General features: G+C 39.3%; 1 protein-coding gene across 1 annotated transcript; it reads right to left on the bottom strand.

The window, feature by feature from the left end:
- Positions 1–375: 375 nt before the first annotated feature.
- Positions 376–15,331, bottom strand: fbxo38 (F-box protein 38). The gene is made up of 21 exons (XM_081382057.1): positions 14,973–15,331; positions 14,516–14,747; positions 14,249–14,382; positions 12,726–12,889; positions 12,461–12,626; positions 12,086–12,361; positions 11,812–11,905; positions 11,590–11,720; positions 10,083–10,253; positions 9,758–9,900; positions 9,324–9,525; positions 8,618–8,755; positions 8,351–8,518; positions 6,052–6,636; positions 5,342–5,442; positions 5,109–5,211; positions 4,856–5,022; positions 3,813–3,958; positions 3,147–3,250; positions 2,768–2,881; positions 376–2,048 (listed from the first exon to the last, which is right to left on the bottom strand). Exons 2-21 carry the CDS (start codon positions 14,644–14,646, stop codon positions 1,870–1,872), a joined length of 3,417 nt encoding a protein of 1,138 aa, XP_081238183.1. The 5' UTR covers positions 14,647–14,747; positions 14,973–15,331; the 3' UTR covers positions 376–1,869.
- Positions 15,332–15,886: the final 555 nt, after the last annotated feature.

Raw genomic sequence — 15,886 nt, forward strand, 5'->3', positions numbered from 1 at the left:
CTAATTATGCAGTCTCATATATGCCATGTATTTGCCAGGAGATGAAAAATAATTCAAGTGGAAAAACAATATTTGGTGCTGAAGGACACGGACCTGAGCTCTGTCAGGGTGTGTTGTGGACCTGACGAGGCGGAGCTGCGCTCCTGCCCAATTTAACCTCTGCCTACAGCATATTAGGTTATGGAAAACCCTGTAAATATCAAATACATTTAAAATAAGAACATGATATGATGTCGTGAGTGATTTAGTTGGTCTCAAATTGGTCTAAATGATTAATTAACGAATTGATCAGATTATGAAATTTTTACACAGTTATATTATTATACATAAGATATAAACAATACGAGATAAGATTAATCAAAAATAGTCATGACAGAACGTCTTGGTGAAATATTTATTCTTTTATATAAACATATAAAACAAATCTTGGAAGATCATTTAAATACAGAATATCTGTACACAAACTTTGTACACAAGTTTCTGCAGTGCTCAGTATGTATGCAGATTCAATCCATGGAATTTCTTGGCTCTTGAAACATGGCAGAGTGAGTCACCCAGAAAAGCACAAAGTAGAGCAGCGAGATGGGCTTTTGTGCATCAATAGCTCCTGGACTTGCAACTCTCTATTAATTAGACTAGTTTCCCAAACAACTCTTTACGAACACGAGTTGGTGACATCTATCCTGCATCAAGCAGACAGTTAATACACATTGTGCATTTTATTTTATTTCCATTTGTCGATTTTAAATGTTTAAACAACTATGTAAAGAACTAGGCAAGAAAGAAAAAAGAAACAATCCAGAAACCCATAATGCTGACTATTATCTCTGGTTTAGGTTACAATGCAGGTTAATGGCACAGGGCCATTTTTGAAGATGCTTCACCATATAAAGAGAGCGAGTTTGTGAGAAGGAAATGTGGGTCAAGTCATCTGAAGATGAATAAGGGATATGCCTGGCAACTTTATCCACTGTGCTTCTGATTTAAAACTATTCTACTGGAGTTCCATAAAAATAGTCTGAATAAAGGGAAAAAATAAAACTTTAAATACTCTCAACTTGTCTTTGTTACACAATTTGTTTTTAGCTCTATGAAGACCACAGAAAAGTAAAACGTGGTACATTTATTCACTGATTCTGCAACGTTCCTCTCATTGGCCAAGAAACATTTAATCTCTTCACCAGGTTCCGGATTAAACTGACACCAAGACTGTTAATAGTGAACACCACACAAGCCAACCTCTAGGGGAAAGGTAAGAGGAAAACAAAAATATGAAATTCTAAAAAAATAAATAAAAAAGAGTCTCTGAAAAGGTATGAGGAGCAAAAAAACTAAAACAAATCTAGACCGATGTTATTGCCTGTAACAGTGCAGATACACACCGGGATATTATGCCAAGTGGCCAAAACACCCTGCCTGGGTAAAAAAAAAAAAAAAAAAACCCCTACCAAAGACTATCTTTCTGTCCTCACCAAACAAGTGATTTTATATGCCAACTTCTGTGACTCTGCATATCTTTTCCCATGACCACAACCGTAGCAACAAAGAATCCGCTGACACCATCACCCCACTTTACTGCAATTGTGCTGCCGCTCCATGGAAGGCTTGCAATGTAATGAACACAAGCAAACCAGCCTGGTGACACCATTACTCTACAGTTCATTAGTCTAGAATGAACTCACAAAAAAGACAATGGCCAATTGAAAGCGATTGCTCTGTTTCAAGTCAACTCAGAGATAAAGGCAACTGGAAATGCCTTGGTATTCACCACTGAGGCTTTCTGTTCTCACACAGAGGCTGGCAGAGGGCTGAAGAGCTCTCCACCCTCTCTCCAGCATCTCCAGGCCCTCCAGCTGAGCAGTGATCATTCTAGATGTAGTCGTCATCCACCGGTTCGCCCCGAACGTCGCAGTAGTGGATGAAGACGACCACCACACGCTGGAAAACGCCCCTACGTGTCTGCCGTCGCTCTGAGATCTCCTCGCCGATCGTCTCCATGCAGATGTCGGCCGAGAGCTGCCCCTTACGCCGTGGCGCGTAGATAGTAGCTGACGGAAAGGAACATTTCAGAGTGGGCGAGAGTGAGTTAGATGTTTGTACTGTGATTTTTCTTTTTTTTAAATGAGGGACTACTTTTAGAACGGAGGGACGTAATTAGAAGGAAAAGTGGAAAATTGGAATAAATACACACCACTGTTCAAAATTTGGCGTCGGTATTTAAAAAAACAAAACATTTATTCAGCAAAGATGCATTAAATTGATCAAAAGTGACGGTAGAGACATTTAATGACAAAATATTTCAATCAAATGTTGTTATTTTGAACTATCTATTCATCAAAGAATTCTGAGATTATATAAAAAATATATATTAAGCAGTGTTTTCAACATTGATAATCAGAAATGTTTCTTGAGGAGCAAATTAGCATATTAGAATGATTCTTAAGGATCATGTGACACTAAAGACTGGAGTAGTAATGCTGAAAATTGAGCTTTGCCATTACATGTATAAATGACATTTTAAAATATATTAAAACTGAAAATATATATTTTAGTTTTTGATCCAATAAATGCAGCCTTGGTGAGCATAAAAAAGATTCTAAACAGTGGATGGGTACTAAAAAAAAAGAAGGGAAAACGTATGGTTGGACAAAGATCACAGCTAAACAGCTGTGCCATAGCTAGGATTCATCAGCATTTGAATCATTGTTTTGTGATGAATAATAACACCTGAACTTCAATATTTTATCATGGACAGTGTGTTACTTACTGCTTTCATCATCCTCAAAGTCGTATCGAGCAAAACTGTTGGGCTCTGCTGTGCGTAAAGAGCGAAGCCACGGGAAATCTGTGATCATTGAGTACGGCGCTCCATCTACTACTCCTAAAGCACAGGGAGTGTGGGAAAGATTGAATGCCATTACTTTTTTATTCCTTTAAAATTGAAAGGGATCTTGTAAACATTCACAGACCGATTCAACTTTATGGAATTTTCTCATCTATTAAAATAATTATTAGCTTTATGTAACGGATGTAAGTGCAATTGTAGATATCTCTCTCTCACACACACACCACTATAACTGTGTTTCCAGAGGAAGCGAGGGGAACTTGGAGCTAGTCTCAAAGGACTCTGATCTGTTTCCTCTCACCCTCTAATGTGTAGATGTCTCGGCCCCAGGGATAGCTGGGAAACTGCTTTACATCCTCTTCCGTCCGTGTGGCCTCCGGAAAGAATTCATACTTGATGAGTTCTCTTGTAAAGGACAAAAACACAGATTGGTGAGCTTTTGGGTATACCATGATAAGAAAATATTGCCATCTGGTGGACAAAGCAGGGGCCAGTTACATAAACTGCTAAGACCAGTCTTACAAGTTAGTGATCACGTTTTTTTCCTTTAAGACTGTTCACAACTGTTTTAAGTCAGTTACATAAAAACGGAGATTGGTCTAATTTTATGCTAAAAAGTAAGACTGATTTCCCCTTGACTACCCGCTAGTTGGTCGTACTAGTACTTAAGTCACAGTCTTAACATATTATTGGCTATGTTTATGCAACTGGCCCCCGGGGAATCAAATGAACCATTTGGAAAGTAGAATCAAATTGTAATGAAACAAGACACAAAAAAATGACACATTATTACTTTTTAAATACAGAGTTATAAAGATGATACACACAAAACAAAGATTTTATTCTTGGTCTATATCAATCTGCTAAAACTAAAATGTTCTTACTTCTGATGCAAAACAGTGATAAAAAAACAGTTTTATGAAGTCTTAGTTTTACCAGTACTCTATGGATAATGTAGTCCACTCACTGGCTAATGTTGGCAATGGTGTCCATCCAGCTACGTACGCGCACCTTGTTCCTAACATTGGGTGGGTTGCTGAACTCATGGATAATAGCAATATGGTATGGGTACGGACCGCTGAAGAGCTTTTTCTCCAGAGCCAGAGAATCAATCTGGAGATGAATGTTGAAAAGTACATAAGTGTAACATATTGTGCTTTAAAGGGATAGTTCACCTAAAAATAACAACTACCCCATGATTTACTCACCCTCAAGCCATCCTAGGTGTATATGACTTACTTTTTTCAGACCAATACAATCGGAGATATATTAAAAAATGTCCTGGCTCTTCCAAGCTTTTTAATGGCAATGAATGGAGGACGAAATTTTGAAGCCCAAAAAAGTGCATCCATCCATCATAAACATACTCCACATGGTTCCGGGTGGTTAATAAAGGCCTTCTGAAGTGAAGCCCAGCGTTTGTGTAAGGAAAATATCCATATTTAAAACGTTATAAACTAAAATTGCCAATTATAAAGCTTGGAAGAGCCAGGACATTTTTTTAATATATCTCTGATTGTATTCATCTGAAAGAAGAAAGTCATATACAACTAGAATGGCTTGAGTAAATCATGGAGTCATTTTCATTTTTGGGGGAAAATCCTCTTAAATATCTCAAATACCATTTTAAAGGGCTTAAAAAAAAAGATGAAAAAGATGTAATGTAACACTATATAGTAATCCAAATAAGAAGTTTGCTGGAAAATCGTTACATACAGTGCGAAAAATGACCATTTTACATTACAGTAATACAGTAAAAACACTACATTGTGAAAAATTAGTACAATTTAAAATTTTCTGAATTTTCAGCATCATTACTCCAGTCTTCAGTGTAACATGATCCTTCAGAAATCATTCTAATATGCTGATTTACTGCTCAAGAAACATTTTTTAAAGGGTTTTTTGCCAAATACAAAGTTCAAAACAACAGCATTTATTTGAAATAGAAATAATTTTTTTAATGCATCCTTGTCTTCTTTACTGTCATGGCAACCTAAGAATAACACTGACCTGCTGCATAGGCCTCATGTAGATGATGCGGTTTCTCTCCGCGGGCATCCGTAAGATCTGGTCAAGCACCTGCTCCATGTCCAACTTCTTACATTGTGCGTAGTCAAAGCGGTTCACTATGGGGGCACTTTCCACCATCAAGTGTTTTAGCACCCTACAGCGTGTCGCTTGGGAAGAAAGAATCAAATTCAAATGAGGATCTGATACAGTTTGACACTTATGTCGATGTCAACGTGTTTTGTTATAAACTCACCATGGACAAACATCATTTTGGGGCACTCCTTAAGGACCAGGTCTGTGATGCCACAGTTTGTAAGTGTGATTCCCACCAGGTTTTTGGATTTAAGGCTTAGAACCTGTATGATGTGAAAAATAAATGTGTTTTGCACATACATAGTGGCCCCAAATATATATGAACAGACTTTTGGACACTTGTGTTCTGCATTAAGGTAACGTATAGTTGAGTGAACCAGACTATGAACCCACCTGCACATGGTCGTCTTCAGTTACAGGGTCACTGGTGCTGGTGGACTTGTCTGCCATACGTTTTCTCTTTACTGCAGCCCGAGGCTTTGCTTTGGGGAGTTCTGGACAGACGAACAAGTGATGAGGAATAGTAGAAATGAACTGCAAGTCTTACTGTTGGACTAACTATTTTGCATATCATGGGCAACATAGCAATATAATCTAAGTCTATAAAGCCTTGTGTTGTTTTAAACTTGCAGGACTTCCATGGATCAACCAATTCACTGAACAGATTCGACTCAAAAGAATGACTCATTCGTGAACTGGACATTGAGGGTGTCAAGATTCTCAGTTCACATGAACACCACATTTATGGAGGGCTTTCAAAACTTGATCAAAGGTTGAGTAAGTGATTCTGTAATTACTGACGCAATTTTCATTTTTGGGTGAACTAACCCTTTCTTACATGTGCCCTTCTTTTCAGCACTGTAGGTTCACTAGGAGTCAAAACAGTAGTGCCACTTGTCATGAACACATGGAGATATACTGCAGTATAGTTGCCAATATAGACTGGCAAAGGAGAAATCCAGACCCCCAGCATTCCTCCATCTGCTTTTATGCTATGCACAAATGGCACACCCGAGGGACAGCCTTTGCCCAACTGTGCTTTTTTCCATTGCTCAATAGATTCTCTGATGTCCCACTGTGAGGAACCTGTGCTGTGGTCTTACCTGACTCACAAACCAAGGGCACAGAGGAAAGTCTGCTGCGGGCACGAGTGACGGGTCTCCTGGGGAACTCGTCTGTAGGGCTTCTGTGTGACGAGCCTTGCTGGTGGCTTGCAGTCCTCTCACTATGCCCTTCAGACGAGCTGTGTGTCCTGGGTGGAGCGTTGGAGTGACTGTTCTCCATCTCATCTTCCCCTGCTCTCTGCTCTGGGCTGTGACGTTCTGGTCTGTGGTTCTCGTCCCCCGCTGGCAGGCCGTGGCCACTACGAGTCCTGTTTTCAGAGCCGGGACGAGACCTGCTGCACGTGCAGCGAGTCCTTATCATGTCATCGTCCCCTCTACCCGCCTCACCCTGGTCGTCCTGATTGGCCGAGTCTTCCCTCCAGCGGATGGAGCAAACACAGCTGCCGGCAGCGTAGCCTGAAGCAGGCCCAGTTCCACTGTTTCTGTCTCTGACACCACGCTCAGCCGTCTCAGAGGCCGCCTTCATGTCAGCCTTGATCTGCTCGCTGGTTACCTGGCAGCCTTTCTCACAGCTGAACTCTTGAGGGTGCGGTCCACGTCTACGCAGCGGAGTTTTCCCTTTACCTGCCAGAATACAGCAGAACAATCATATCAGCATAATTAGCCATCAAGATGAGATTTGTTCAGCGCAGACTTTTTCTTGTTTCTTAGGGTGTTTTTACACAGGAGCTTTTGCTAGGTCATTTGTTTACACCTGGTATTAAAATGCATTTTGGTCGATCGAAAACAAGTAGATAAGGGAGACACATACCAGTTTACACCTGGTATTTTTATCCATCTCTTGTGTCCACTTTCAACCACTTCTGTCCTGATTTCATCGAGGGGAGGGTATAAATGTATGTTTTTTTCAGATTTCTATCGACCTAATGGACAAAATAAGATTGCGTAATCTACACACATTTATGCGCCCGGAGGTGATGGAAAAACATACGGAAGGCATCAGCTTTAGTTTCTCTGAAAGCTGCAAGAAATCAGGAATGGTGAGAAAACATTGTGCTTGGTAATTTTTCATCTTCAAACCAAACATGGGTCTCCAGCCAACAAAGTTGAAATACCGTGTGGCTAACGTGCTTCCCATAATGTTTACGCATTACGTCAGGTGGCAGAGAGTAGGCATTTGTCTTTTGTGGCTGTTCGAACGCTTTCGACCACATGAGCGTCTACACTACGAAAGCAATTCGGTCGAATGCAATCTGGTTTTCGACTACCTCTGCAAGTGGTCAAAAGTGGACAAACTCTAAACGTTTTAGACCCCGTTTACACCTGTATTTAGGTGTAAAACACGACCAAAACACATCTTAATACCAGGTGTAAACAGGGCCTCAGGATCCTTCAGACTGTCTGTTCATTAAACAGGGCAATACAGGAGGACAGCACTTGGACTAAGTTCGCAGCTGAGAACTAACTGCTGTTTATTTTTATTTTTATTTAGGTCATATCACATTTATTTGTCAAGTCAAGTCTAGCGCTTTATTTGTATAGCGCTTTATACAGTACAGGTGGTTTCTGAGCAGCTTCACAGAAAAAAAAGAGGAAAATAAAGCCCTTTTCACACAGAGATTCTTTCACACAGGAATCTGTAAAGACATGTGACGTCAGGATGTGACGTGTAACGTACGCGTCGAAAACATGTTGCGATCTCAGCTTCAGCGCGAATAGCAAGGAGCTCCCTGGTCTCTGCTTCATTCCAGTTTGCAGAATTTTTTTCGTTCTTTCTTTGTTGATGACGAACACAAACTTTCTTCTAAGAGCAACAGAGTCGCACGATAACTACGTCATTGCGATGGCACGCGCGTCATCACTATGACACACCCCTTACGGCATTGGTCCTGGCTTTTGTTCACACAGGGCGGATTCTGGGACTGATCCCGGCAATGTTACTAGGTCCCCATTCCGGCATCGATCCCGGCATCAATCCCGGGACGTGTTTGCGTTCACAAAGAAGGCACTCTAGCAATTTTACGGCAATTTCCCAGGATCAACATTACTACTACATCAGCTGTAAAGCAGCTCTACAGAATACAACTGTCATTATTCAGCTTAATTTAACGTTGATTCAATTCAGTTCAATGACTGTCAATGTTGCAAAGTTCATAAATTACGAAATTACTTCAAATGCAACTCAACTAAAAGTGTCATTATCTTGCTCGACTCAGTTCAAGTTTTTGTTCAAAAATATTTAAACACTGTTTTACTCCACATTTTGGAATAATGTGTTTGAAATGATTTTGTACTATGAACCGCTGCAGTGGCTATGAGGACTTTAAATGTTAACTACCATGTGGAGTCACAGCTGTGCTGCTCTTCCCCTGGGCTTCTGTCTCAGGGTACTGGCCTTGAGAGCGGGCGGCAGCTGGCGTCCTGAATGGACTGTACTCGTCCTCACTGTCTGAGTCAGACACCACAACTGACTGCTTCTTCACTGCGGTTTGAACTCCGCTAGGGCCTAAATTAAATCATAAAAGAGAAAGCAAAAAATGTATATTATTGGTTAATTATTAAATGTAACCTATCTGTTAAAATTATTTACAGTGTTTCTTCAGACCTGCTTGTTCCTCATCCTGTTCAAGCGAAGGATTAGTAGTCTGGCTGGAACCCTGGGTCTCTTTCTCTTGATTGACGGCCACAAGAACCGGCTCAGGCTCCATGTTGTCTGCCACCATGCCCTCCACATTGGGAATCTCTGATTAAAGTCAGAAAAGTCAAACCTTTCAACAAGCAAAAAACACTAGAGGTTCAAAAGTTTGCAGTCAGTAAGATTTTTATTATATTTTTGAAAGAAGTCTCTTATACTCAATAAGGCTGCATTCATTTGATCAAGAATACAGTAAAAATAGTGACATTGTGAAATATTACAACAATTTTTTCTATTTGAACATTTTAAAATGTAATTTATTTCTGTGATGGCAAAGCAAAATTTCAGCATCATTACTCCAGTCTTCAGTCACATGATCCTTCAGAAATCATTCTAATATGCTGATTTGGTGCCGTAACATTTCTTATTATTACTATGCATGTTGAAAACAGTTGGCTGCTTAATATTTTTGTGGAAACCATTAAACATTTTTGTCAGGATTCTTTGATGAATAGAAAGTTAAAAAGAACCACATTTATTTTTTAATTATTTTAAAATGTCTTTACTGTCAATTATAATAAACTTAATGCATCCCTGCTGAATGAAAGTGTTAATTTTTTTCTGTATAAAAAACAAACACTTTCAGACCCCAACATTTTTTGAACGGTATACGTACCCTCTGGGCCATGGTGGTTTTGCTGAGGCACATCTTCAACCTGGTTGTTGTTGTTGTTATTTGGTGGAATGTTTGCATCATTATTGTTCTGGTGATTGTTGTTGTTATTGTTGTCATTATCATTGTTGGAATTCTGATTGCTGACCAGGGCAGATGATACCCCGATACCCGTGCCCGCACTGAGCCCCACACGGGCACAGCCCTGCAGTAAACAAATGAAATGAATATGACTCACAACATTTCAACTCCTACAGCATAGTCGATATTATATTATAGCTATATTCATTCACGTTGTAATTTCTTTACCGTTCAAAAGTACACATATTGTGATCAGCTGAGGTTCATCTCGGTGGATAGACCTTGAACTGTCTGTTTACCACAAATGATCAAAGCATACCACCGTCAACTCGATTTTCATGGGCTCCCATGCTCACCTTGGGAGGTTCACGAAACATCTGATCCAGAGAGATGAATTCCAGGCTGGGAAGCATTTCAATGAACTGACTGAACGACTCCAGCTTGATAGCATGACAGCGCACCAGAGTGAGGTCCACCAACCGACTCCAGCGCGAATGGTCTTTAACAAAGAGCGGCTTATCAGTCAGATTAAAAAACGAATACTGAAATATGCTTAAAATCAACTGTAAAGTTGAGGACTTTCTAGATATTGTTGATAGAAATGGTACATTATAAATAAAATAGTTTGAGTTCCATCATTAGCTCAGGAAATGCATAAATAAATTATGGTGAATCCATTACCTGTGATCCAGTTGTGTGGGTTGTGAAGATGTGGACAGTTATAAATGACCAAATACTTGATGGAGGTGAACACTTCATTAACAGCCTTCATGCCAATGTCTGTGATGATTCCTGGATTTTCGATCACATCAGCAAGACCGTATTTGACTAACTCAGCATGGCTCATGTTACCTGTGTGAAACATGTTTTATTGCAGGTAACTGAAGGGTTAGTTCCCACAAAAATGAAAGTTCTGGTATCATTTACTTTGTCGTTCCAAATCCATAACACTTTCATCATTTTCTAAACACAAATGAAGATATTTTTAATGAAACCTGACATATTTCTCTCCCTCTGTTGAAAGACTATAAACTTTTTGAAATGTCAATGTTTTGGTGAAATGAAGACATCATAAAATTAATCCATATGAATCAAGCCGTTTAATCCAATTCAACAGATTTCATTTGAGGCATACATCATTTCATGTGAGGCATTGATAAACATAAATACACAGAAAATCAAATTTGGTCAACAGATACTTAAACATGCTTGCTTGACAATTTTATGATGTCTTTATGAACTTTTTGATGCTTGAAGGTTTTGGTCAAATGGACTTTCAATGGAGGAACATACAGAACATCTCTCGGGTTTCCTTTAAAAACATTTATTTGTGTTTTGAAGGTGAATGAAAGTCTTGCGAGTTTGGAACGACATGAGGGTGTGATGACAGAATGCACATTTTGGGCTGAAATACCCCTTTAAATATGGCAACAGATAACTTCAAAGTAATATAATCCAATAATTATACTTATAAACAGGGCTGTAGGAAGGGTTTTATAATCACTAAGGTTAGGTTAGTTAGGGGGGCTAGTTCTACATGTGCATTTCAAGACGCTTAAAGGCAAAAAAATTGGATAACAATAGCTTTAAAACCATGCCAGTAGGCAGTATATTATTAGTCAATACCTGATCTCTCCTAATCTCCATCACTCTTTTTTTTCTCTCAAGTCTCCTTATCTTGCACTGTCTCTTCCCCTCCTAAAGCTGAGCTTTGACTAATAGTATTTTCATTTTAGTCTGTGTCACTGAAGAGAGTAAACACAGGGTTAACTGATATCTATGTTTTAGGAATCATTTTCTTAGAAAAGTTATTTTACTGAAGGCTACCAGGAAAGCTAGGTAACTAAGATTATTAAATTCATTCACAATATGTACACATTCATTATTACCCTTATGCCTAAATATGATGAAAACAGCTTTGCTAATGTTTCTTGTCCCCTCACATTGACAGTTTTTACATTAAATGACTCTTAGGCTTATTTTCAATTAAAAAAAATGGCGAAATTAGACAAAAGTAATTAGTTTGCCTCAGTGACCTCATAGCTGGCTACGGCCATGCTTATAAAGACATAAGCTAAAAGTCATACTTTGACAATTTTACATCCAAACTGTTTACAGTAACATCTGCATCCATGATGCTCCTGACAGCAAGATGTGATCATTCACATTATATATAACAATGACTTACATTGCAACAGAAATTCATCAACATATCCGAGGTGCAAAGTCTCAAACTGGGGGAACTCCAGTTCTGCCATCTTCAGTGCAGAGAACACCCCATCTTTGGTTAAAGAAGGCTGGATTCGAACTTCATGCAACCTGTACAACCAAAGTCGATTCTGTCAATGTCTCTAATGTTATACAAAAGTCAGTGTAAGTTAATAATGTTCTTTAAACATTATAGATTTACCTGCGAGCAGCAGTGATGATGAGGTAGCCCAGATCCACTTCAAGTGCATTTTTACAGGCACCAAAAACAATTGTGTGCAAATTACGAAACCCTCCTAGAAGAGATGTACGTTAGACAATATGGCACAGACCTGGAACGTTCTTTTAGTAGTGGACACTCATTTCTTGCTCAAAATATGTGGACAATGAGAAATATTTTACAATACAGCAATATATTATTCAGTAATTTTAATATGCCTCCTATTGATAAGGAGCTGGCAAACTTTTGTGGTTACCTGACCTCCAGCTATCCTCCACCACATGCTGAATCAGTCCCCCTAAGAAGGGCACCCTCACCAGCTCCAGCTGCTCCAAGTTGCGGGCGGAGGCCAGACCAGTGACAAGAGGCACATACTTAAGAGAATTGGTGGGACCGGCGCAGTTCCTCATGACGAACGTACGCAAGTTCACACAGAGAAAGTCTTTGAAGGGCTGAGGCTTAGTGAGACGCACCCACTTCAGGTACAGATGTCTGAGCATGGACAGACAGGGGATCTCTGGCACATTGACACCTATAGGAAAGTTTAAACAGAAAGGTTTGAGACAAAATTTGACCAAGCTGACACATGATGGGATAAAGGTTTGCACAATGGAGGCAATCTGAAACTCACCAACAAGATGGAGGGTCTGGATTTTAGCAGCAGCTGGAATGGTAAGTTTGTTCTCTGAAGGAATAGGAAAGGCCCCGTTACGGTTCCTAAACTTCCCTAAAATGTGAACCTGAGGCATGTAGTTCCATACGGCCTCCACCAGCTCCAAATGGGATGTCTCAACTCCCTATAAGTGCAGATATTGTTATCATTTTCTACTGAAGTAGAAAACAGACACTTCCATTTCCATAAACTGAAATGACAATTATCTCTAACATGAACTCACTATAAGGTTGGGACAGGCCTGTAGAGCCTCCAAAACACCAGGAATACTGAAGGCCTCATAACCTCTGACCCTCCTTCTCTCTAGGTAACGTGGATGAAGACCGTACAGCTGCTCCAAGTCAGGCATCTTCTTCATCAGCATGAGGAAACTGGAGTCTGTGAAACCTAAGTTACAGACACATGACAGTTTAAACAATAGCAATAAGGAATGACAAAGAAATGGCAATAAGTATTACATTTCATGGCTTTAGGACTAGTAATATTCTTTCAGATTCACAGACCTGCGTCCGAAATCATGTACTAATCTGAGTAGGTACTACATTTGATTTTTAATTTACTTCACTACCGTTAAAAAGTACGCTCCGTATAGTAAAAATATGGGAAGTATGAATGACATTCGGATGTAATTCATCCACAATGTTGTTTTACTGTCACATGACCAACCACCGTCAGTTGAGTCTCTTCACTGTCATTCATAAATCTTCATGGACAGTAAAGTGTCCATCGAATGCACACTTCAGAATCTCGACAGAAGTAGTAGGTCATCCTGGGACTTTTCGCCTACTTTTTGTATTTTTCGCGAACACTTTGTATTCGGACATACTAATCTTTTGCCATACTGTTTTTCGCATACTATATAGCAGGGAAGTATTTGATTTCAGACGCAGAGTTGGACTAACATTCAAAACAAGGTAGCTTTAAATAATACCTATAGCAAAAGACCAATATATCTGCCAGGTCTATTAATTGGCCAACCTGAACTCATGTCTGGCATTGGCTGATAATCAATCTGACTAACATAAGTTTGAATGAATGCTGCTCTGTAGAAATTTATATTCACCAAAGAATTATCTTTATAAAAATAAATAATAATCACGGTTTCCAGAAACATATTAAGCAGCACAACTGTTTTCAACATTGGCAATAATAAAAAATATTGCATGAGCACCAAATCAGCAAATTAGAATGATTTCTGAAGGATCATGTGACAATGCCGACTGCAGTAGTATTCACACACTTTGCAATCACAGGAATAAATTACATTTTTAAATATTTTAAAATAGATATCAGTTATTTTAAATTGTAATAATAGTTCCAAAATATCACTGTTTTACTGTATTTTTGATCAACAATGCAGCCTTAATGAGCATAAGAGTCTTCTTACGGAACACAAACCTTTGAACGATAGTGTATTTTATTATTTTGGCATTACATCAGCCATTGTCCATCTATCTATCTAGATATCTACATCAACCACTAAATTTAAGAAGGCTATGGTATAGCCTTGTTAAACTGAGCTGAGAGTAGTACACTACAAGCCTAATAAAAACTTTTAATACATTAACATACAGGGTAGAGGGATGTGAAATCTTTCAAATCTGCCAGAAACCTGCTGAGTGGATCAGTGTTTGTAAAGGAGTATGATACTTAATTATGGACTTCACGTTTATTGCAGGTTTAGTTATAACCAGATCTCACTAGTGAAATATGACACAGAGCAGGTGCATCAAGAGTACCATCTACCTGAGGGCATGTACTCCCACCACCGGCTGGCACAAAGGTCCACCACCTTCACCACCCGCAAGTACAGAGTCACCGCTTCCCGCAGTTTCCGTGAAAGACACTCCATACACATTATGTCCTGCATGGGTAAATATCTGAGGGGAGATAAACTTATGCATCATAATTAGCAGTTAGTAGAACAGATGGATGGATGATAATAGCATTGCTGATACGGTAGAGCTAACTATTGTACTAACTAGTGGTCGGGTGTTGGGGTGCTGTACTGACCGGAATATGTGGCAAAGCACCTCATGTGAGAGCTCGTTGATGTAGTCTTTGGGCTCCTCATGCCCAAGAGAGCTAAAAGTTCCTCCCCCCAAACTATGAGTCCTGGTGACCTTCCGCCGTGGGCCCATCATGTCCAGGACAGTGAGATATCCACCAAGGGAAGGTAATAAGCTCACTCCCTCTGCCCTGATCCTCTTGTTTGAGGCATCAACACACAATCATCACTCAACTCCTGTGTAAAGAATAAATATAGCAGTAAACATCTGTGAGACAAAGAACGAGGGTGTCACTTTCACATTACATATAAATCCATATAAACTATCATAATCCAAAAACAATCATTTTCATGGCTGTCAAAACAAAACAGAACAACATCTCAAAGAGGTCAAAACAGAAGAAAAGCTCCATGACTCATCAAACAATGGACAATCTACAACAGACTGGCTGTAACACTCACAGCAGACTAGCAGGAGCTATGTTATGATCTTAACAGCGGTTGTTGAGGGGCATTATGGCCCAAATGGAGAAGAGTTGAGCCGTTCAGTGATCAGCAGCATGTGGAGAGATGATGATGCTGGTGTTTGAGGTTATGGTCACCAGCTCTAGCTAGCAATCAGCTGTTAGCAACCTCACCACTGTTTATAAGGATGTAGACCTAACAGTGCTGCAACAAGACGTTTAAAGCGAAGCGTTCAGCAGAAACTGGTCTATTTATCTCTTCTTATTTTCAGCCAAGCTCATAAGTGAGATTTGTGGCCAGTTTGAGGGCGAGCAGGCAGCAGCAGCTGTCTATCTGATTCCGCGTTCAGTAGCGATGTGAAGCCAGCGTTAGCCTTCCAAACACAAACAGGAAGTTCAGTTAATTTTTTTTTTTTTTTTTACAAAATAAAAGACGCGAATAATTGGTAAATGGATTTAATATATTACTATACTAACGAAAGGGAAACTGTTAATGTTTGTATCTCCTGTTGTTGTACAGTACACACACACACACACACACACACACACACACACACACACACACACACACAAACAGCCTACAGTGCCGGTGAAAAGTTTGGAAACAGTCTCTTTTATGCTCATCAAGACTGCATTTATTTGGTCAAATATACAGAAAAAACAGTAATATTATGAAATATTATTACAATTTAAAAAATAATTTTTAATACACTTTAAAATATGATTTATTTATTTATTTATGCAAAGCGGAATTTTCATCAAATTCTCCAGTCTTCAATGACTCTTCAGAAATCATTCTGATATGCTGATTTATTAACAATGTTGGAAACAGTTGTGCTGGTTAATATATATATATATATATACTTTTTTCAGGATTCAGTGATGAATAAAAAGTAAAAAAGAACAGCATTT

The sequence above is a fragment of the Scardinius erythrophthalmus genome, assembly GCF_964197995.2.
Source record: "Scardinius erythrophthalmus genome assembly, chromosome: 13".
NCBI lineage: Eukaryota > Metazoa > Chordata > Actinopteri > Cypriniformes > Leuciscidae > Scardinius > Scardinius erythrophthalmus.